Source organism: Poromitra crassiceps (genome assembly GCF_964638095.1).
Source record: "Poromitra crassiceps genome assembly, chromosome: 7".
In the NCBI taxonomy this organism is placed as follows: Eukaryota; Metazoa; Chordata; class Actinopteri; order Beryciformes; family Melamphaidae; genus Poromitra; species Poromitra crassiceps.
In genome coordinates this window covers 18642583-18667423 of record NC_139628.1, presented here as the reverse complement: position 1 = coordinate 18667423, position 24841 = coordinate 18642583, and the positions used below count along the sequence as shown (strand labels likewise).

The 24841-nt window shown below is 44.0% G+C and overlaps 1 protein-coding gene across 1 annotated transcript; it reads right to left on the bottom strand.

The window, feature by feature from the left end:
• Nucleotides 1–40: 40 nt before the first annotated feature.
• Nucleotides 41–24721, bottom strand: LOC310779931 (acidic leucine-rich nuclear phosphoprotein 32 family member D-like). Its single transcript, XM_083640452.1, has 7 exons — nucleotides 24591–24721; nucleotides 16825–16974; nucleotides 12399–12521; nucleotides 4905–5091; nucleotides 3511–3614; nucleotides 3345–3411; nucleotides 41–1710 (listed from the first exon to the last, which is right to left on the bottom strand). Exons 1-7 carry the CDS (start codon nucleotides 24642–24644, stop codon nucleotides 1625–1627), a joined length of 771 nt encoding a protein of 256 aa, XP_083496578.1. The 5' UTR covers nucleotides 24645–24721; the 3' UTR covers nucleotides 41–1624.
• Between the last annotated feature and the right edge of the window lie 120 nt (nucleotides 24722–24841).

Genomic DNA, 24841 nt, shown 5'->3' with positions numbered 1-24841 from the left:
GTTTCAGGGAGACAAAAGACAAGGGAGTTGAAGCCAGGAGCAAAATGTTAAGATTTTATTTACAAAGTCCATTTTTGTATTTTTTTTGTTTGTTTGTTTTTCCTTTAACTTACAGAAAGTAAAAAATAATAATAAAGAAAACCACAACTAGTCAGTGTAATTGGAAAGGGAACAATTGGTCTCTCCATAAATGAGGGGGGAGAGAGAGAGAGAGAGAGAAGGAAAGAGAGATCAGAGAAGAAGAGAGAGACCGCCCCTTAATAACCATACAAAAACAACAAAAACAAACAAAATTCATCTGAAAAAATATTTCTTTTAAAAAGCTCTGTTGGCAAAAAAGAGAAGACGGCCGCCCCGCGCTGAGCCTCGGGGGAAAAATCGGATGTTTTTGCCACGGAGACTGCCGATGACATCACAGAGGTGATGACATCACAGTCGCCGGTTCAGTCCCAAAGGTGATGACATCAGAGAAGGGGTGGGGGTGGGGAGTAGCGGTGGGGATGAACCCACAAAACACATGATTGGCTGGAGGGATAGGAAGGGGCAACTCAAGTCCTTGCAGAAGGGAAGGAGGTAAGAGGGAAAAAAAGGATGTGGGGTAGGCTGCGTTCCAAAGTGCCGGAGTCCTTGCGGTTTGCGACAGCAGGAGGGTCAGAATCTAATTTAAAACAAGTAGTGTGTCGGTTTGCCCTCATTAATATGCAAATTTATGCAGCAAGTCGCTCCAAAACGTCATCAGATGATCGGCTCTGTAGGGGGCGGAGCCTGTGGTGTCCGGACAAAGTTTCTATCACGCGTTTGAGTTTTTGGTATTTCGGCATAACGCCCCCACAGAGCATGTAGACGGGTCATCAGCTCCCTTGCTAACTGTGTGACGTCTTAGCTTGGATGCGTTATGCTCGGCGACTACTGTGTTAGTCCTTAACTGTGCCCTAACATTTTCTCGGAAATATAAAAAACTGAATGAATTTTGAGAACTATTAAATTCTCAATTCAGCCGACACATTTTCAAACCCTGAGAATGACGTCATCCTTTCCCACAGATGTTAATAAAAGTCATCATTGTGCTGCTTAAAACGCCCTGCTATTTTATCCTCATTAGTATGCATATTTATACAGCACAAGGTGCGCAAAACAAAATCTCACCAGATGATCTCAACTACAGCGGGAACCTGTGGCATTAAGTGGGAACTTTCTATTCTGTGCCATTCTGTTATGCTGTACGAAAAAAAACGTTTTTATAAATGTACTATACGTCAAGTTTTTGTCTGAAACGTATTACTTTAATGGGAAATTTATTAATTTAACAAGGAGTATTATAGTATTTGATGGCAATTGTTATTAGATTAAGGGTTTATTACATTAACAGGAAGCCATTAGCGGGTTCTAAGTAATGCCCCATCATGAAGGAACTAATCCGGCTTCAGAGATCTTTGATGAAGGCTGCTCGGCTTTTCAGATCTGTGAGGGGGGAAGTGACACGCGAACAACGGAAGGGGAGCAGTTAAAGAAACGGAACGCAGCCCAGGATGTCCGAGGGGGGGGAGAACGGGGTACAGAGGGTCGCGGAGGGGAGAGGGGGTCACCGGGCTGGAGGTCAGATGTTGCAGGGTCTTTGTGGGTCTTAATCGTCGTCTTCGTCATCCTCGTCATCCTCGTCTTCTGGCTCCCTCTTCCTCTTCTCTCCTTTGGCCGGAGACGGGTCCTCATCTGGAGAGGAGAGGGGTTACAGCCTTTCATTTAAAACAACTAAACTTACAGGCAAGCTTATTACAACGATGTGGGCTTTCTAACTGTTCTAACACATCAGTTAAAATTAACCGTTAACGGTGGATAAAAAAAAAAGACCATCTTAACAATGCCCTTCTGAAATAAAATGTTCTTATCAGATGGTTGCTTCTTTATTTATTTATTTACTAAATGGTAATTTCTAGAATTGGTTGACAATGTACTGTTAAATATTCTTCAATCAAGTTATTTGTTCAATAAAGCAACCGTCCGAGTAGTTTTATATGGTCATATTGGTGGGCAATCCACATAGAAACTGTATATTTTCATTCCAGCTCAAAAATTCACTACCCGCCGCCATATTGGAAATCTGTGAATCCCCCCCACTCCTAAAATTGTATCAGTCTCGAAAATCCCATATTTTTTGGGCTGTACTACGTCTGCGCCTCATTTTGAGCCTGGCTCAAAATGCCAGACTCAAAAACCAGGAAGAACCCTGGACAGTAGGGGTGTCACGATACACTCTGTTCATGATACGATACACGATATTGGGTTCACGATAACGATACGATATTTTAACGATATTTTTTTGCGATCGATTTGTAAGTTGAGGGGGCATCCTCCACGCTAATCTGAGTAATTTCACCATTTTCATCCTCCGTGTCTGTAACGTCCCTCGTCTGTTCAAACAAAGCAATGAAAAGGAGAGCGAGCATGCAATCAGATGCAGATCAGTGTCACCATGGTTCAGCTTCTTTTTGTCGCGATATGAGATTTCATCTCAACGATACATATTGTCACGTTTTGATATTGCGATATATTGTGGGACGATGTATTGTGACATCCCTACTCGACAGTAGAGCTGGGTATTGATTAAAATTTCAAGAATCGATTCGATTCCGATTCACAAGGTTGCGAATCGATTCATCTTGATTCGATTCGATTAATTTCAATATCGATTTGGTTAGTGATACCAAAACCTGTTTTTTGAGCTGTAACCTGAATTACATGACTGTCCAGTTATGTAACACAGGGGTTCCCAACCTTTTTTGCGCCAAGTAGATACATGGGGAAAAAGTTGCGGACCGGTTGTCAATTTTAATGCTTTTAGTTACACATATATTTACTCACCAGGTAACAGGTAACAGGTTTACAAAGGGTAAATAACAGCCTTTTCATCTGTCAATAAAGACACTTTCACAATTATGCACAGTGATTTGATTTCAGCCTATAAATAAAAAAAATCGATCTCTGGACATATGAATCGATATCAAAGGATTAAAATAAAAATCGATTAAAAATCGGAGAATCGATTTTTTGAACCCAGCCCTACTCGACAGTAGCCAATAGGATGGCAGACACATTCGATTGGCAGGAGAATCAACCAATGGAAGGCTGTGAACTGCTTCTACGGTTCAACCCATTCGCCCGATTGCCTTCACACTTGGCAAGGGCAGTGCAGAGTCAGATTTGGTGCAATGTGGACACGCCACACGGCAAACAGTGTTCAGCAGCGGGGCGAAGGGGCACTGCACTAGTAAGAAGTGAAAAAAAGGAGGAAAACAACGGGTGAAAAATAAAAGCAAAAAAAGCGACACCGCCGCACTGTCACCCACCTTCATCTTCGTCTTCTTCATCCTCATCCTCTTCGTCGCTGTCCACGTCTCCGTTCACCTCCCCATCCTGAGAGAGAGAGCGAGAGAGTTAAGACTAAAGTTCTCATCCGTCCGACGGCTCTTGCCCAACAGCGGTGATATGGCAGTGTGAAAGCCACCGACTGACCTCATCATCTGCGCTGTCGTCGTCGTCGTCCTCTTCGACCGCCACAACGTCCTCTTCATCCTCCTCCTCCTCTTCATCAAAGTCCTCCGACTCGCCCTCCTCTCCTTCGGGAGCAGAGGAAGGTAGGGAGACTTTACAATATGGACATTTAATGGCAAATACACTGCCATGCTGGGCTAAAGTATGAAGGATATCATGGAAAATCAGTATGGACTTTAAGCCATAGAAAATAATTATTTACCAGTACCGTAATTTCCGCACTATAAGGCGCACCTGAGTATAAGCCGCAGCAGCAAAATTGACTGTTTGTTACATATATAAGCCGCACCGGACTATAAGCCGCAGGTGTTTTAATGTTTAAAACTGGTCAGGAGGAGGCGTAGCGCCTGCCTGTAACAGAGATCTCCGTGTCTTATCAGCGGAGACCGTTTTGAGTCCGATGAACAAATCAATCAAAAACACTTCACTACCTCCAACATAGGCTACAAGATCCGTTTCATTCCATTGAATTTGGCAGCGCGAACGAAGCATGGGTCGAACGAAACATGCAAATTACATGTTTTGCATGGCAGCGCGAACGAAACATGCAAATTACATGTTTTGCATCCTCATCGTCGTAACACAGCCAGTTCTCCATCTTTTGAAGCATGATGTTAGATTACAACGAGCTAGTTGTGTGGCTTAGCCTTCCAAAATGTTGTCGTTAATTTTTTAGAATGTAATACATAGAATTGGGAACGTTACATTCAATTTCATTCAGACTGTCTTTCAGGCTCAGTCGCTGCCATTTTTCCCCCGGAGCGAGGGAGGTGAGAGGAGGGAGGGTGTTTTACTGTAGTGGCTGAGAGAGCGTAGTGGCACAGTGCTCCAATCAGGTCGCGAGGCACATTTTTTGCAACATCATCCAATCAGGGTCTCGCTCTCGTAATGTCTGTCTTGCTCTCGTTCTGTCTCTCGTACCAAAATCCATAGATTTAGGAGGTCCCCTAGTGGCCGTTAGCTGTAAAAATCCATAGATAAGCCGCACCGTTATATAAGCCGCAGGGCCGAAAAATGGGGGAAAAGCCGCGGCTTATAGTCCGAAATTTACGGTACTTTATTTATTTATTACTTTATTATTTACCACTACTGAAATTCAAGGACTCAAAACCGCCCTCTCTCTGGGGGAAACTGGTAAAAAAATAAAGGCCCAATTTTTCACTCCTGGTCTTGACTCTTGACAAGTCAAGAAATCCTGGCCAACTCCTTTGTTTTCAAACTGCTGCTATCAATGCTAAATCTATCTTTTCTAGTTTGTTGTTTAGTCACAAGGAAACGAGCTCAGATGGTCTCGAGTTGGGTCTTTATTCGGGTACTCGAGTGTGTTGGCGGGCCGTTTGGAGGCAAACTCTCACCATCGTCGTCCTCGTCCTCGACTCCGTCTCCCTCTCCGTCAGAGTCCGAGGCCTCGCAGTCATCGATGTCGTATCCGTCCAGGTAGGTGAGCTGTGGGAGGAGCTTGAAGATGGACTCTCTGTAGTCGGCCAGGTTGGTCACCTCACAGTTAAACAGGTCTAGGCTCTTCAGCTGGGGAAGCTTTTTCTGATGAGAGAAGATTCAAGCTAACATATTACTTAAAGGCCCTATACGCAAAGAACTGAGACTCCTAAGCCCTCATTCACACAGGATGCCGAAGCACCGCTCAACCGAAGCTGTACCTACACTGAACCCACAAGTTTCATTTCGGCGCCCTTGTTAACAGGTGAAGCCGTTCACACCACCCGTGCGCGTGTCACGCTGACGCCTTGCTGAAGCCACGCCACGCTGAAGCGATCACTCAGGATTGACGCAGAATTTCCAAGCGTGACGCTGAAGCCGTGAAGGCATGATGTCAATGGGAGTTGTGGGCGGGTTCAAGGCGCGAGAGTAGGCGCTGAGAGGAAAAGACAAGGCGTCTTGTGTGAACAGTAAAGCTTAATTTATACTTATTAGAAAGTGTCGCTCAGCACGTGGTCGCAGACGAAAAAGAAAGTGTCGCTCATGGTGTTGCATTTATACTTCAGTGAACGTTCGCCTCTGTTCAACGGTCACGTGACACTCGAACGCTATTAAATGCTGACAGCCAAGAGAAGAGGGGGAATGGAATGCACAGTGAAACCACGTCGGAGGCAAGATGTAACGTACTTGGCTGCAGCCGCATATAAACGACACACAACTCACCTCCTCTCGCTCTGGGAAATGCACAATGTTCTTTGTGATTTTCACGAAGTCATACATGAAGGACAGGCTGATAAAAATAGCGGAGACACGTTCATTCATTTCAATCGAGTGAAAACCAAAAGAAGGAAGTCAAGCGCGTGCCGTCTATATAGCCAATCAGACTTGCGCGATACTATGACGTAGTCAGCGACACTAGACATTTCACCAGGTAGCAGACGCTGCTCGCCGACACTTGAAAGTGTCGACTCGACTCAAGTCCTCATTTCTGTCGGCGACCGTTTCAAAAGTGTCGGCAGACGAAGCATAAATTGGGCTTAAGGCGTACGTTCAGCTCGTGCCTGCTTCAAGCTTCAGTTCTGCTCATGTTCGGCGTCCTGTGTGAACGAGGGCTAAGCATTACTGACACCGGTGGCCGTTAAGAGTACCTGCATTCAGCAGCAGCCTGTTGCTTGCGCTCGCACGCGGTCAGTGCGAGTGAGCAGTGGCCAAAGCAATGACGTTTGCTAGATAGCAATTCATCCGTGTAGGCAAGCAAGCTAACGTTATCTAACATTAGCCAACTAAACCCACATTATATCACAATACCTCACAATATATTTGTCAGTAATTTTGTGCGTCACTTTAGACATCAACAAGCCATTTATTGTGGTAGCAAGTAGCAACACAGTGGTATTAGCTAGGGGTGCACCGATCACGTTTTTTTTGCCACCGATCACCAATGAGAATTATCTACCCGACCGATCACTGATCTTTTTAGCAGCTACAGTATACAGTAGCAGTCTATTATAGAACCATTTCCATTTGACATATAGGCCTACATTTCATCCATCAAATTGAAAGTGCATCACATTATTTTTTTTCTACACAAATATTTTATATTGTGTAAACGAAACCGCCAACATGATTATTTTGATCACAATATCGCATATATACAGTATATATACAGTATATATATAATATATATATATATATATATATATTAGGGATGGGCAACGAATTTCGAATAATCATTTATATTGTCAAGATCGATTTTTATTATTGAAAGTCGAAAATCTTTTTTTTATATATATATATTTTATAAAAAAAAAAAATTTTACCCGCGCCTGTCTCTTTAAGAACAGTCTCGCTTGTGCGTCCTGGTGGCTCACCTGGTGGCAGGCATACGACGAAGGCTCGGCCTCGTGCGGCTGACCTGGGGTCAGGTCCGGCCTGCGCTCCTTTGCCACATGTCATCCCCTCTCTCTCTCTCCCCACCTTCCCTCTCTATCCCCACCTTCCCTCTCTCCCCACTTTTCCCGTCTGCCTACTAACTGTCCTATAAAAAAATAAAGGTGAAATGCCCAAAAAATTATCTAAAAAGAAAGAAAGAAAATAGTCTCGCTTGCCAGACTCTCCCAACAAAGGGGCGGGGAGAGTCTGGCTGGGAACGCTTTCACTGTGAACTAGAGGGGGAAAAGTCCACTGAACGTACCATGCAGGCTGCTTCATTGCATAATCCACATCAATCATTTTCAGCGTGTAGCAACGAGCTAGCGGATAGCGCTGCTGTTGTTATTGTTTCAAAGGCAGCGGCGCAGGCATTTGAGCTCGGCAATAGGGGGGCGTGGAAAGGAAATCCAAATATGGTCGCAGCCGCAGTCTGAGCGGTCAGAGCCAATTGCAGAGCTTGGAGGGAGCGGAATGGGATTTCCATCCGGCACCGACTGAAATGGTCGGCACCAATGAGAGAGCTAAGTCCACCATGCTGCTTCAACCCAGTCAGACTACTTTAACAATGACACTGTTTGTCCATGTGACATTGCCGTAAGAGCTGCACAGTGCGCACTGGAGCAGTGCCGAGCTGGCCCTGCAGCTCGCATTCGCAGCTCGGCCGCTGCACGGCCTTGCCCGCAGCTCGGCCGCTGCACGGCCTTGCCTGCCCTATTGGCGCACGCACAATGTCTCAGTCTCTGTCCCCCTCTCCCTCAGTCTCTCTCATGAGCCTCAGACTGATGGCATCATCACTGATGACATTATCACTGATGACATCATCAGTCAGTGATGCCATCAGTGACGTTTTGCCAGGTTTAACGAATACGAGGACACGCAAATATGGATCAAACGCAGACTTAACCGCGCAAATCCCTCGGTGGGCTGACATAGTAGAATACTGGAGGTAACTTCTCCCTGCTCTTTATAGGGATGTCAACCGATAACCGTTTAACCGATAATCGACCGTTAGAACATTAACCGATTAATACTATCAGTTAAACGGTTAAAAAAAAAATTCACGTCTCCTAAACACATGCACACAGAGAGAGAGAGAGAGAGAGAGAGAGAGAGAGAGAGAGAGAGAGAGAGAGAGAGAGAGAGAGAGAGAGAGAGAGAGAGAGAGAGAGAGGCGCATGGCCTGAAACCCGACACCTTGCTAATCTCACAGCGTTCAGCGCGCACTGATCAAACAGTAGTTTTTACCTTGTCCTAAAGATGCAGACATGAAGCGGTCTAATTGACGATTGAAAAGTAACAATTAACGTTAGTCTTTACTGTCCAACACATCGCAGTTCGGAGAAATTGTTTCAGAACGGGACAGAGACGGATTGTTTGTAGACTGTATTCATTGACACTTTCAAGGCCGGTGTGAAAGCGGCTACTGACAGCTGCGTGCGACTCGTCTTCATAATGTTAAGCCCAGCGAGACACACAGAGAGCAGAGCCCTCGTCGCGTGTGTGAAGAGAGAGGAATAAGGGGTGAGACCAAAAGCAGGTAAACCACTGTGGGATTAGTGAGGAGAAGATACTGTAGTGATGCTGCGCACTTTGTCAGTGCGCCCTGCAGCCTGGGCTGTCGTCCGCTCAAACACTACTTCACCGGGCAGCTGCGTGTCAATTGACGTGCCTATAATATGCAATGCGTGCAGCTCTAAAGTATAGCCTATCGGAGGAATGTTTTTGTTTAGATGGCTGGAGGCTTCAACTTGTTTTTTTCTGCTTGTAGATGTAAAAAATAAACGCTTTCTAATGAAAAAAATCAAGCATTTGTTGTGGTAATTGTTTAATGGGGCACAGACAGTCAAATAGCGCATTTTAATCTTCTCGGTTAACCGACAGTTGTCGGCTAATGAGTGTCGGTTGTCGGTCAAGAAAAATTATGATTTTCGACATCCCTAGCTCTTTACTCACCGGCTGATTTGTGTGACTCATAAAGACGCAAGGGGCGTGTTGACAGAGTCTGCTGCGGACTGGTGTGTAGAGCTGCCGAAAATAATCGATTCAGAGATGCATTGCGATGCTTAATAGGACGATTCTGAATCGATTAACAAATATCAAAAATCGATTATTTAAAAAAAAGTTTTTTTTTATTTTTTTATAATCAAATAAAATAGAATGTAAGTACCGGTACATGCAGTTGTTTATTTTAATTATGGATCATAATACAATGCAATTCCAAATGCACTTTTATTTTAAAAGTAGCCACACAGTGAGAAAAAAGAAAGTGAGAAAAAATAAATCATGTATTGCGGAAAAAGTGATGCATCGATTTAAGATGCATCGTGATGCATCGTATAATCGAATCGAATCGAATCGTAGACTTGTATAATCGAATCGTATCGAATCGTGAGATCAGTGAAGATGCACAGCTCTACTGGTGTGTGTGTGTGTGTGTGTGTGGAGGTGAGTAAAACAACACTGACGAAAGCAAAGTGTGATTTGCAACACAACGATATAAACGATAGAGCATAATATGAGAGTGAAACAATAAGACATTTTCTACGATGAAAATGTTCCCCCCCCCACCAATCACACCTATCAACCTTGAGAAAATATTTTGAGTACCACACCCTGCAACTCGCAAGTGACGCGCTGCGGTGTGTTTTGGGCACACACAAGTCAAAGGTTTGACTACACTACACCTGCTTATGCTTTTAGCATGCGGACACGTTTATTTCAGGGTTCATACAGACATTACAAGATGAAATTCTCAAGGATTTCAAGTACTTTTTCAAGCACAATTTTTTCATTTTCAAGGACTTCACGCAAAGAAAAGATGCAAGCTTGGGAGTGCGTAAAAACGTCACGTTCGTTGGTTTTTCAGCAAAAACCTGACCAAGTCCGTCACATAGAAATCAGCACACAGGCTGTTAGGGCTGGGTTCAAAAAATCGATATTGAATCAATATTCATGTGAAGGAACAAGTATCGATACATAAATCCCAGTATCGATCTTTTAAAATGCATTTTACAAAAAACAAACAAAAAAATTAATAAACATAGGCTATAATATTATAGGCTGTGTGTGGTAGTTAAAACATCATTTCAAGTTGACGTTTATTTATGTTTGTAGTTGAAACAAAAACATAAATACTGTAGGCTACATGTGCATTGTGCATGCACCATGAGCCAGATGTACAGACCTCAAATCTGTTTGCACTATAATGTTTGTGAACTGGAAATGTTCATGAGCTGTATTTAATTTTATTTCCAAAGCATTTATACTTTATGAAACACTGTTTACAACATGCTGCTGTTCAATGATTCTGTTGTGGAAATCTACATTTGTTTGGCTTCTCACAGAAGACTGTAAAGAAAGAGACAGAAGACTGTAAAGAAAGATAAGATGTTGAATGACTATGTTGGTCATATTTAAATAAAAAATAATTACATGATGTACCTGCTTGCTTTATGGTCAATTCTTAATGTAAATATTAATATGTTTTAATACTGCACCAGGTTAGAGGGTTCCTTGTACAATTTACAGCATTAGTTCTTTGAGAATCTCTTCCATTATCAGAGCAAAACTGGTATTGTAACTAAAATATCGATATCGAATTGGGACCTTGTGTATCGGAATCGCATCGGAAAGTCAGTGGCGATAACCAGCCCTACAGGCTGTTATATACTGTATAGTAGGGGTGTCACGGTACATGTATTCGTCCCGTGAATTTACGGTACGACCCTCACGGTACCTCGTTTCACGGTACATGAAACGACACGACGAATACGTCAAATCCAGAAGCACCTAAACGCTGTTTGAACGGCATTGAATTGAATTGAATTAAACGCCACAGAAGAAGACACACCAAAACAACACAAGGGCCATAGAAATCCGCGTTCACAGAATGGGACGTTTTGTGGCGATAAGCTGTTTTGCAAATTCTGTCAACAAGCCAACGAGGTAAGCTTGCCAATGTAACGTTACGTAGGCGCGACAAAGTCCTTTATAGTTGCGCGTTGCGGCTAAACGTTACATAACACTGACAAGGCTGTTAACTTGTAAACAAGCAACATACATCGCGTGGGATGAGTGATGCGGTCAAGCAGACATCTGCGGATGCAGACAGGCAAGCTGCGGTGAGGAAGAGGCGATGACTCCTTGTCATGTTCCAATAATCCATTAGATGACCGAACGTAATCATAGCTAAACAAAACTCACATCCAATAACGTTAAGGCGCTGACAGGGTTCTTTCCCGTACTTACTGGGAAAGTGAAACCCACCCCGTTGTCTGTCAGACAGTGGGGGTATGTTTCAACAGGGGTAAAGAAGTTTTTCTTCTTCTGCCGTTTTATTCTTCTTCTGAACATGTAGGTATTTTGACGTTGACTAAAGAAACACTGCCGCCTAGTGGCCGCTTTTAGATAGGATTCCAAATTAGTGCTTACATCAAACGCAAATGCTACATAAAACAAATACAACAGGGGGAGGGGTTGGTGGGAGTATTAGGCTACTCCACACATGCGCTCTGTTTACAAACTTGTGTACAATAAAGATTTAAAGTGGGGGGAAATGCCTTTGCCCTGTCAAACAGCTGGAATACAGACATCTGAGAGGGAGGCGCACCCCACACTTTGAAAATCACTGCTCTAGAGTAAAACCTTTTTGTGTGGATTGCCTAGATCTTATTAAATAGTGGACATTTATTCATTCCCACATATTAGACACTATTTCTGATGGTAAAAATAGCGTAAAAAGCAGAATTCAGATATATTCAAAGGGAAAAAAACAGAATTTGGGATTTGTTTCTTTTTTTCCCCATTTTCGTACCGTGCCGTATTCGTACCGAACCGTGACCCCAAAACCGAGGTACGTACCGAACCGTGACTTTTGTGTACTTTTGTGACACCCCTACTGTATAGGCAACGGAGAAGGTCGGGGGAAGGGCGATTTTGTGTTTAGTTACATCGCACTCATTGGCAAAAAAAGAAAAAGTTAAGCATAATACATAGAGCTGTGCATCTTCACTGATCTCACGATTCGATTATACAAGTCTACGATTCGAATCGATTATACGATGCATCTCGATGCATCGCGATGCATCTTAAATCGATGCATCACTTTTTCCGCAATACATGATTTATTTTTTCTCACTTTCTTTTTTCTCACTGTGTGGCTACTTTTAAAATAAAAGTGCATTTGGAATTGCATTGTATTATGATCCATAATTAAAATAAACAACTGCATGTACTTACATTCTATTTTATTTGATTATAAAAAAATAAAAAATAAATTAAATAATCGATTTTTGATATTTGTTAATCGATTCAGAATCGTCCTATTAAGCATCGCGATGCATCTCTGAATCGATTATTTTCGGCAGTTCTAATAATACATATACATACAATACATATAGGGCCTTGAACTAGATATCTAGAGTACAACTTCGGGAAAAGAAGAAGACAAAAACAAGAATAAAAGTGTTAACTCCACCCACCATGGGCTCCAGGGTGCTGATGTCTTTGAACTTGTTCCCGCTGAGGTTGAGGTGCGTTAGGTTCACCAACCGCTCTGCCAGGACCTCCAGACCCCCCGATATCCTATTGTCACTCAACTCCAACTAGAGAGAGAGAGAGAGAGAGAGAGAGAGAGAGAGAGAGAGAGAGAGAGAGAGAGAGAGAGAGAGAGAGAGAGAGAGAGAGAGAGAGAGAGAGAGAGAGAGAGAGAGAGAGAGAGAGAGAGAGAGAGAGAGAGAGAGGTGTCCATTCATACTGATCTTAATGATTTGGGGAGCAAAATTTGACAGCACTTTTGGTTTCTTATATTCGCATCTAGACTACGGACGTTCCAACTGATAAATGTTTCAATACTGGTTCTATGATAAACTATATGATTCATAGTAGGGGTGGGAATCTCTGGAAACCTCACGATTCGATTCCGATTCAGAGGGCTACGATTCGATGATAAAAATTTTGACATTTGTGAATCGATTCATAATCGTCTATGTTCGCATCGCGATGCATCTAAGAAACGATCCCCCCCCCCCACCCCTAATTAATAGTGGAAACTAAAATTGCAGCATAGAGAAGCGACTGTTTAACTGTATGTGAATGAAACAGCCGAGTCATGATGTTAACATCGCACATCGGTTTATAAATACAACTTTAAATACAATACATACATAAGCAATATTAGTTGATTCCCCTTCCTTTGTGCGGTTGTACAGTAACAGTGTTGATATCTGATATTGCCACATTTGGGTGCATTTGAGTTTTTCCAGTTTGGGTGCCAGGGCTCGACGTTAACTTTTAAAAGTGGTTGCCGGAGGGGCAACCTGGCAAGAGCTTTTGGTTGCCCGAATAAAAATATGGTTGCCCAATTTTAGTCGCCTTATATTTTGAGTAATTAAGATCAGTGTTGGGAACGTTACTTTAAAAAAGTAATTAGTTATAGTTACTCACTACTTGTTCCAAAAAGTAACTGAGTTAGTAACTGAATTACTCTATAATAAAAGTAACTAGTTACCAGGGAAAGTAACTATTTGCGTTATCTCTTGTTATCTCTTGTTGAAAATGCCAAATTTTCATGGATTGCTGCAAACCTGAGGGTACCCTCACGGGCCCCTCAGGCCGACCAAAACGGGCCGAGGCCGGGCTTGTTTTTTATTTATTTTGAATTAATAGGTCCGGGGTCAGGCCGTTTCAATAATTCAATTAAATAATGTTGTATTAGCGTACTCGCTTGATTTTACACAGCGGAGCACAGTCAGACAAAAAGCAGGAGTGCACAGACACTCCCATAGCCACACACAGACCCTGTCCGTCCATGTACAGCGAGCGGACAGCTCCCGAACACAGAGAGAGAGAGAGAGAGAGAGTCAGAGAGACAGACAGAGAGAGGCTGCGCAGGACGGCCGCGCGGCGACGCAGCACGCGGAACAGAGAGGGAGAGAGATGTGTCATTATATCGTAATATTGGCTTCGGGCCTCGCAACGGGCTGGATCGGGCACGGGTCTGCATGTCACGGGCCGGGGAGGGCTGGGCCGAAATGTCAGCCCCGCGCAGCTCTCTACTCCGGACTCGCCATTTCTGCTGCTTCCTCGAATCTGTTTGGTGTGTCTGTGTGTGTGTGTGTGTGTCGCCCGTGTCCTGACTCCTGGCTCGTGTGTAACACTGGCTCCGATTGGCTACCATGAAACACATGACTCTGCCTTAGCCAATCATAATCGTTTATCTCGTTATAACCCACCCGGTCTCCTCACTTGACAACACTAGTGTAGGCTACGGGTAGTTTACTCAATCATTTCATAGTAACGCACCGCATTTAGCGTTCAGTAACGATAACGGCGTTGTAACGACGGAAACAGTAATTAGTTAGATTACCCCGTTACTGAAAAAATAACGGCGTTACCTAACGCCGTTCTTTTAAACGGCGTTATTCCAAACACTGATTAAGATACTATATGCAGTCATAAGCCGGCTTAATAATGACGATGTGACAGAAAAGTAAGTATAATATTCTATAGTATATAGTATAATAGGCCTATTCAGTGTGCGCACCGGGTGTAGTAGTAGTAATAATGATAATAATAATAATAATAATAATAAATTTGTGTGATTTCGTTTTCTAAACAAATCTTATTTTTTGTTTTTATAATGCATTTGCACTGAAAGGATTTGTTTAACTAATATTTGTGAACTTTCATTTTCATATACCGTAAATTCCGGACTATAAGCCGCACCGGTGTATAAGCCGCACCTGCAAAGTTGACTATTTTTTTCTTATATAAGCCGCACCGGACTATAAGCCGCGGGTGTTTTAATGTTTTTTTTTTTTTTTTTTTTTTTTTTTTTTTTTATTGTGTTTTAATGTTTAATTACCATATGTAAGGGTTCATGCACAGAGGGGATTGTCGGGAAAGAGATGGCTGTTTGAGGAAGCTCCCATTTATTAACATTTCAACAAAACAACATAACACAACACCACCTGTGTTGTTTTTTACAGTGCACACAGTGTCATACAGTGTCATACAGTGTGGTGAAAAGAGGGCAAGAGAGGAAATTAAAACTTATTATAGTTATATAGGATTTATAGTTAGAAAGAGTGCTAAAAAAGAGAGAGATTTTTTTTTTTTTTTTTTGAAAAAATCCATAGATAAGCCGCACCGTTATATAAGCCGCAGGGGCCAAAAAAGGCCAAAAAACGGGAAAAAAGGTGCGGCTTATAGTCCGGAATTTACGGTATATATATATTTTTTTTTTATGTTTTTCCCCCCCCGATTTTTTATCCCATTTTTATCCCCCGTTTAGTGCTCATTTGAATTACTCAATCCTGGTTGCTACTCCATCCTCTGCCGATCTGGGGAGAGCCGAGACTGATTCCATGCATCCTCCGAGACATGGGCAGTCAAGTCAGCCGTTTCTTTTCACCTGCCCGAGGAAGCTTCACCGGTAGGACATAGCACGTGGGAGGTTCACGCTATTCCAACCAGTTCCCCTCCCTCTGAACAGGTGCCCTTAACGATCAGAGGAGGAACCATATAAGCAACCAGGATGTTGCATGTTTTTGTGAAGGGGGTTCCTATATGAAGGAGACCCCCGGGAGGCACGGAGAGAACATGCAAACTCCACACAGAAAGGCCATTTTGCCGACCCCCACCCGGGTGGTGGGCACTCGAGGACATGCGGACGGGCACGCATTCCTTCAGTGTTCACATCGGCCCAGGTGGGAATCGAACCCACGACCTTCGAGCTGGACCTTCGAGCTGTGAGGCGATAGTGCTTACCACTGCACCACCGTACCTCCATACCTTCATATATTTTTTAACAGTTATTGTTCATATTGTGCTTAATTTATTAATTAAAAGCGTTATTGATAATGAAGTAGCCTATGCCTCCTCATGTTCATTCAGGGATACTATGATGACAGTGGTTTGGGGCCCCCACTCTCATGTTGCATAGGGCCCCAAAAGGCCCAGAAGCGGCCCTGCAATCTCTCTCTCTCTCAGCCCGTATGACAGGCAGACGAGGCAGGGATGCAAATCATTCCTCAGCACATATACGCGGTGGTAAAACGTTTTTGAAGGATGTCCTGGTCGAGGTGTATGTTGTAGGCTTGTTGTAGGCTACATGCTTTGCAGTATAGCGTTATGCTGGAATTATGCTTGAAGTTTGGACTGTCGCACGGAAATGAGAGACACTGAATCTTGACGAGGAAACGTGTGGAGCTTTACACTGTGTGGGTTTCTGCTCGCAGAAGTGAGCGGGAGTCTTGAAAACTCCACTTTGTCCGCCCAGCCGCGTCCACGTAATTACACAATTCGGGGTGTGCACGGCCAGGCGAAAACCATCTGCACAGGAGCCTTGTGGAGGGGCGCGTCTGCTGATTTGACTCACTTTTCCGTGCGGACACTCGCGGTCCTCGCCGATGCGGGAAGCAAATGAGACCTAAACGCTTGTTGTAGGCTACATGCTTTGCAGTATAGCGTTAGTTTTCCATCCCGTTCAAAGACGCACGGGTATTTCACCTCGATGACAATTTCCTCGTCCTTTGTTTCTGTGCGGGGCGGCGGGCGGACGCGGTTCTTCTTGCGTCTTGCAGCCGCTGTGATTGTGTGCGAGCAGCCCCACCTGTCCGAGTCAGTACTCGTTAAACACACCACACGTGCAGCATGCATCACGTAGGTTCCGACTGGTAATTAGTAACATCGTTCCGATTGTAACAAACAGCAATAAAATGTCACATATATGTCACTCACAAGTATTAAAACATATTTATTTGGTGTATATTTTGCTGTTTGCGGCTGTACATATTTTTTTGCATGTTAAAACGTGGTTGCCCCTGGGGCAACCAAAGGCCAAGAAATGGTTGCCCTATTTATTTTTCGTTAATGTCGAGCCCTGGGTGCGTTTTATTCCCTTACCTTTTTGAGTTTTTCCAGTTTGGGTATGTCCGATACACTGACCAGGCCGACGTTGATGAGGCTGAGCAGCTCCAGGTTTACAAACTGCTCTGTGATTCCCTCAATTTTTCCCTCACTGGATCGACAGTTATCCAGAACCAACTCCTGGACCTGAAGACAAGGAGAGACAGTGATTAAATAAACTCTCGAAAGGTTTTATTTTTTGGTTTATTGGAGCCAGACGCAGCTAGCATGAGACCAGGGGTCTCCTACACAGAGTCTGCTATTGGTCTGCAACCAGGGAGCTGCATGATCACTGGACAGTCAACCCGTCAATCACTTTGGGCTCTTCTGGACCTGCACCTGCCTTGAGGTTTGTGGATGTGCTCTGACAACCTGTGACATAATTTTTTACATATTATAGACTAAATGATTAATCAATTAATTGAAGAAAAAAAGAACAACTGCCAGATTAATCGATGACAATAATTTGTTACACCACTACTAGAGGAATTGTGCAATTTACAAGAACAGTTAGAACCGACCGTGTGGAGCCAACATCTAAAAACTCCCCCTAAAGATGTAACTGCTACATGAATGACAGAAGAGCTGCAACCAAACCAAAAAAGACTCACTAGTGTTGGTGCCGCACGCAGACTCTGAAACAAACATGCCCACCAAGTGCCTAAAGCTGCTTTACAAAAATGTCAGTAAGCTAAGCGCCCACCGCTGCACAGGACATCAAGGACCCCAGAACTGAGTCGCACACAAATTACACCACAGACCCCCATTTGATAAGATTTTGTCCCAGGGTCTCCAAGATTTTTGCTTGACCAAAAAAGGCAATACATTCTGTCATTGTGTTTCTTATGGAATTATAGTGAAAATAATTATTTGTCAGGCTTTTTGCTGGGGACCTCCTGGAAGCCCCTCAACGACCCGCAGTTTGAGAACCAGTGTTACAGGGAATGTCTCATATCTGCCGGGGTCGTCATGTGCGTTTAGTGGCGACCGGCGAGTCTTCTTACAAGGAATCTATAACGCCAACAGATTCATCCGTTTCTTTAAATACGGACTGGATCCGCAGGGCTTGAAGGAATGCAATGTTATGTCATGTGATCCTTCACCCCGCCCCCCAACCCAACTCGCCAGGGAGGTCAGAGGTCAAGGGCAGGTATACCACAACACCCTGGAGCTGGTGGGGCTTCAGTGTCTGGCTCAGGGACATTTCAGAATCAGCTTTATTGGCCAAGTATGTAGACAGACGATGAATTTGACTCCGGTATACGTTGATCTCACTGTACTTAAACAGGGGTTAAAAGATTAAAAAAGTATGTATACAAGCTCAAACAAACAAGGACAGTGAGTTGACAGAAGTACATAAAACAAGTTAATTGCCATTTACAATATACACAACTAGGGACGATTCCTAGGCTCGCCCGCCCAGCGGGCTCGTCCTGCAGCTCGCCGAGCTGGCCCTGCAGCTCGCATTCGCAGCCTTGCCCGCAGCTCGGCCGCTTTGTGGCCAATGAGACCAGCATCACTGAGGATGTCACAGTGGGATTTATGGGGGATTTATGACATCAATGATGATGCCACCGTGTGATTTATGACATCACTGCTGATGTCAGTGGGATTTTATGACATCACTGGGATTTATGACATTACTGATGATGTCAGTGGGATTTATGACATCACAGTGGGACAATCACAGTGGGACAGAGAAACACAAACAGACCGAGCCCTATACATCTATCTATCGTCATCATCAGTATATAAATGGGAGCTAGGGCTCTGTCTGTCCGTTTCTCGTAGCAGGCGAGCCTAGGAATCCCCCACGCTATAAATTCGGCAATGTGGACTCTGTGTCTCTGTCTGTTTCAAGAATTTTGTCCGGCCACAGCTATGCTGCTTTACGTGTGATCGGGCTGAAACTTTCAGGCAGTGTAAAGAGCACCCATGCGGGTGACCTGATGGAAGCCGGATTTTGTTTTATTAGGGCAGATTAATTGCCCTAAGGCTGAGGCTATAGTTTAGTGGTGATGTCAGTGATGATGCATCAGTGGTGATGTCATACATAGAAATTGTGAAATCATTGTGACATCAATGATGACGAGAGAGACTTGGGGAGAGGGAGACAGAGGGAGGAGAGACTGAGGGAGAGAGACTGAGGGAGACAGAGGGAGGAGAGAGAGACTGAGGGAGACAGAGGGAGGAGAGAGAGACTGAGGGAGACAGAGGGAGGAGAGACTGAGGGAGAGAGAGACTGAGGGAGGAGAGACAGAGGGAGAGAGAGACTGAGGGAGAGAGAGGGAGGAGAGACTGAGGGAGACAGAGGGAGGAGAGACAGAGGGAGAGAGAGGGAGGAGAGACAGAGGGAGAGAGGAAACATTGCACGCGCGCCAATAGGGCAGGCGAGGCCACGCGGCAGCTGAGGTGTGGCCGAGGCTGCACAGCGTATGGGAGCTGCAGGGGGGCAAGGGTGCGAGATGCCTAGTTATTATAATGTACGAAAAAAAATTATATCTTTGTACAGTGTAAATGTAAAGCACACTGGATTGTAAATAGGGCTATAAATCAGATATTGACAGCAGATAATTCATCTGAAAGTCGTTGTGTTCTCGCCCTTATTGAATATGCACTTTTTCACTCCCCACCCAATTCACCATTTTGTGTGTAAAGGGCAGGAAGTAACACAGGTGCAAGCAGAACATGAATGAGGGTTTCCAACGTCCAATCCATTCGGTGATCCAGTGCCAGGGCCCTTGTTACCGTTTTGCTTGCACCTGTGTTACTAACTGCATTTTAGACACAAAATGGATGGGAAGTGAAAACTAAAAGGGCTAATTATGATCAGGCCCAGTCAGATCAGAAAGGTCCACTGTCTCCTGTGTGAGAGCAGAGGGCTCTGGCGCCGTTTCATATGATGGAACTGGTCCTGACAGAGAGGCGCTGTTTGTAAACTCCCGGCACACGTGACGATGCTAAAGTTAGCATGTTAAAGCTACCACCCCGTCAACAACCGCCTCTCTTCTTTAAGCTGTTGTCCCTATTGATTTAAACATGCGTGTGAACCAGATGATGCACGGCTCGGTGCCGGGTGGTTCTGGTGGGCAACAGAGGAGGCGTTGCTGAATAACGGCCAGAGAGAGGAAGAAGAGAGCCATTTTGGCTAGTTAGCGTTAGCATGCCGCTGGCTACGCGCCCTTAGCACGGCTATGGACGGCTCCGACTAATCTCTGGAGCGGTGGGAATATGAACGTCGTCACATGGGAATTTGACCAAAAACTAGCCATGTATTTGCACAATTATATCAGCGGCATCGATTAGTTATAATCAGATATAAATTAAACGGAAGTATTGCGACTAAACATAACCCGCAAACTGATACGATGCGTATTGTGCTATCGGCGCGTAACGCTCCTCCTGGGTGATGAAGCCATTTCATAACCAGTCACTTTCATCATCACGTTGCGTTGCAACATCATCTAATTGCAGCGCCGCAGAGCCAGCTGGCTACGCCTCTTGACACGGTCTGGCTACGCCTCTTGACACGATCTGGCTACGCCTCTTGACACGGTCTGGTATACACATCACCCTTCAAAATAAAATACTCGTTATTTTTCTCTTGATTTAAAGAATTACAAGAACAATTATGCTTTCTATCTTCCACACTGAGCGTAGTTAGGCTCGTTTTCAACTCACCCAACACATTTTGTTTTTCATACTGTATATTTTATGGATTTGGAAAATGTTTCTAAATCATTTTTAAAGGTTGTAGACAGAGTAGAGTTTTGCTATACAGTATTTACATTTCTGTATAAAATATTTGGTCAAAATAATTACATTGTTCATTAAAAATTAAAAAAAATTACCTTCAATGAATATTCAAAATTTGACAGTTTCAAGTATAAATGGTGGTAGTGCATCAATGCTATATTTAATCCATAAATAAAAATAAATAATATAAAAATAAATAAATACATACATACATAAATACAAAATAAATGAATAAATAAAAATAAATAAATAATAGGCTACAAAAAATAAAAAATAAAAATACATAGCTAAAAAAAAATCAATAAAGTCTCTGCCTTTATACACTGTTCTCAAACTTTTTCATGTCAAGGTCCCCTAAACTAAAACAAATTAGACCACATGGACCCTCATTCGATCATATTTGATCAGTCCCCCATCTGATATTAGATGTTTTATTAGGAGATAGTGTGTGGCACCCATGGCCAACATTCTGTCATTGTCAACACAAAAACAGCCCTATATTGCAGCAGACAGACAGACAGACAGACAGACAGACAGACGGGGATTACAGACAAAGCTGTCTGTAACAGGGCTGAGCAAGTGGACCTGGCTGAAATATCAGTTCTGGAATGAAGGTGAGTAACGTTATTTCGGTATGTTTTATGTTTGTCATTTTTATGTTGTCCTCTCCATGTGGCCATGCTTGCAAACTTATATCAGCTATAACAGATGTGTATGTTACATTAATGTGCTTTCAACAGGTAGACAGACAGTCAATATCCTACTTTCCGACTTTCTGTCTGTCTGCTCGACTGTCTCACTGTCTGCCTGTCTACCTGACTGACTGTTGTCAGACTGACTGCCTGTCTACCTGTCTGTCTGTCTGCCTGACTGTCTCACTGTCTGCCTGTCTACCTGACTGTCAGTGTCTGAACTGACTGTGTGTTTCACTGTCTGTCTACCTGACTGACTGATGTCTGTCTGTCACTGACTGACTGACTGTCTGTCAGACTGTCTACCTGACTGACTGACTGACCGACCGTCTGTCTGTCTAATTGTCTGCCTGACTGTCTCACTGTCTGCCTGTCTACCTGACTGACTGTCTCACTGTCTGCCTGACTGTCTGCCTGTCCCACTGTCTGTCAGTGTCTGAACTGACTGTGTGTTTCACTGTCTGCCTGTCTACCTGACTGACTGATGTCTGTCTGCCACTGACTGACTGACTGACTGACTGTCACACTGGATGTTATGTAATTTAGTGTATAGCTTTGTTGCTTTGAATTTGACATTAGGCCAGGCATGACAATCAAGGCCTCTTTTAGGGCTGTGACGTCTGACCCCTTTTGTTTTTGCCCATCCTTAGTCGCCAGCTTTCTCCACCACCCAGCCACCGTCATGGTCTTCGTCACCAGTGTCCGGGCCGGCCTCCTGAAAGGTTCCGCCTGTGTCGTTGGTGTAGAGGGCGTACAACAGGTGTAGAGGGCGTCCGGGAGGCAGGGCCGAAGGGTGGAGCAACCCTGGACGATGGCCCGGACACCAACGACACAGGCGGAACCTTTCAGGAGGCCGGCCCGGACACTGGTGACGAAGACCATGACGGTGGCTGGGCGGTGGAGAAAGCTGGCGACTAAGGATGGGCAAAAACAAAAGGGGTCAGACGTCACAGCCCTAAAAGAGGCCTTGATTGTCATGCCTGGCCTAATGTCAAATTCAAAGCAACAAAGCTATACACTAAATTACATAACATCCAGTGTGACAGTCAGTCAGTCAGTCAGTCAGTGGCAGACAGACATCAGTCAGTCAGGTAGACAGGCAGACAGTGAAACACACAGTCAGTTCAGACACTGACAGACAGTGGGACAGGCAGACAGTCAGGCAGACAGTGAGACAGTCAGTCAGGTAGACAGGCAGACAGTGAGAGAGTCAGGCAGACAGTGAGACAGACAGACGGTCAGTCAGGTAGACAGACAGTCAGGTAGACAGGCAGTCAGTCTGATAGACAGGCAGACAGTGAGACAGTCAGGCAGACAATTAGACAGACAGACGGTCGGTCAGTCAGTCAGGTAGACAGTCTGACAGACAGTCAGTCAGTCAGTGACAGACAGACATCAGTCAGTCAGGTAGACAGACAGTGAAACACACAGTCAGTTCAGACACTGACAGTCAGGTAGACAGGCAGACAGTGAGACAGTCAGGCAGACAGACAGACAGGTAGACAGGCAGTCAGTCTGACAACAGTCAGTCAGGTAGACAGGCAGACAGTGAGACAGTCGAGCAGACAGACAGAAAGTCGGAAAGTAGGATATTGACTGTCTGTCTACCTGTTGAAAGCACATTAATGTAACATACACATCTGTTATAGCTGATATAAGTTTGCAAGCATGGCCACATGGAGAGGACAACATAAAAATGACAAACATAAAACATACCGAAATAACGTTACTCACCTTCATTCCAGAACTGATATTTCAGCCAGGTCCACTTGCTCAGCCCTGCTACAGACAGCTTTGTCTGTGATCCCCGTCTGTCTGTCTGTCTGTCTGTCTGTCTGCTGCAATATAGGGCTGTTTTTGTGTTGACAATGACAGAATGTTGGCCATGGGTGCCACACACTATCTCCTAATAAAACATCTAATATCAGATGGGGGACTGATCAAATATGATCGAATGAGGGTCCATGTGGTCTAATTTGTTTTAGTTTAGGGGACCTTGACATGAAAAAGTTTGAGAACAGTGTATAAAGGCAGAGACTTTATTGATTTTTTTTTTAGCTATGTATTTTTATTTTTTGTAGCCTATTATTTATTTATTTTTATTTATTCATTTATTTTGTATTTATGTATGTATGTATTTATTTATTTTTATATTATTTATTTTTATTTATGGATTAAATATAGCATTGATGCACTACCACCATTTATACTTGAAACTGTCAAATTTTGAATATTCATTGAAGGTAATTTTTTTTAATTTTTAATGAACAATGTAATTATTTTGACCAAATATTTTATACAGAAATGTAAATACTGTATAGCAAAACTCTACTCTGTCTACAACCTTTAAAAATGATTTAGAAACATTTTCCAAATCCATAAAATATACAGTATGAAAAACAAAATGTGTTGGGTGAGTTGAAAACGAGCCTAACTACGCTCAGTGTGGAAGATAGAAAGCATAATTGTTCTTGTAATTCTTTAAATCAAGAGAAAAATAACGAGTATTTTATTTTGAAGGGTGATGTGTATACCAGACCATGTCAAGAGGCGTAGCCAGATCGTGTCAAGAGGCGTAGCCAGACCGTGTCAAGAGGCGTAGCCAGCTGGCTCTGCGGCGCTGCAATTAGATGTATCTCTTGCGTTGTGGGGATTTTCCTCCTGCTTTCATTTTAAAAGCGGCACTCAACGCAGCCGACACGTTTAAAAGCACCGTCTAGTGCATTCAGAGTGCAAGCGATCAAACACAATAACGTGTGGAACATCTTTTAAACTTTGGACCTATTTCGGCCCAGACATTAGCCAGGCCCCCAGGAGACGACGAGGTGCGTTTCAGCGCCCATATGCATGGGGGGCATCCTGAGCTGCATCAAGTCTGACTTCTGACATAAGGAGAGCGTTTAAACGGCCAGCTAGGATCAAACAAATAACGTGGGAACATCGCTCTCTCACAACTTAAATAACGTTAAACGTGGAGATGAAAACAACCCCTGTTCTGTCGGGATATAGCGTTTTAACGTGACGTTATGGCGTTGTTTCTGCGTGACTGGGCTAATTTCCCGGCGGAAAAATAAGCCAACGCTAGCGCCAACGCGAGACAAGCGGACCCGCGACAGTGGATTTTAAGGCTAAAAGTGGTTTATTTAGCTGTCCAACAGCCCCCTCTGCCCGGGCTAATAATGCATCGGATTAGTTTTGTGGAGGTGCAGAGAGCCTGCCATGTGCTCGCCACCCCCTCTCCCCCAGGCGGACAGGCAAGTTCCATCGCAGCGGCTCTCAAAAACAACAAACGCAACAAATCAAACAACTACTCACATCCACCGGCGACCTGTTCCGCAGCTCCAAGGACACTCGCCTTTTCATGTCCATTTTCCGCTAATTTCTGTGTCGGATCTCTGTAGGCGCAAACTAGTTTCTTCTTCTCCTTCTCTCTTCAGTATCAATGCGGAACCAGCGTGAGGCTAGCGAGAATAAAGAACTAGAACTTCCCGTTTCGACTTTCAAAATAAAACCCTCGTCCGAATATTTAAAGAGCATTTTTTTATTGTATCGATTTACGCCTACAA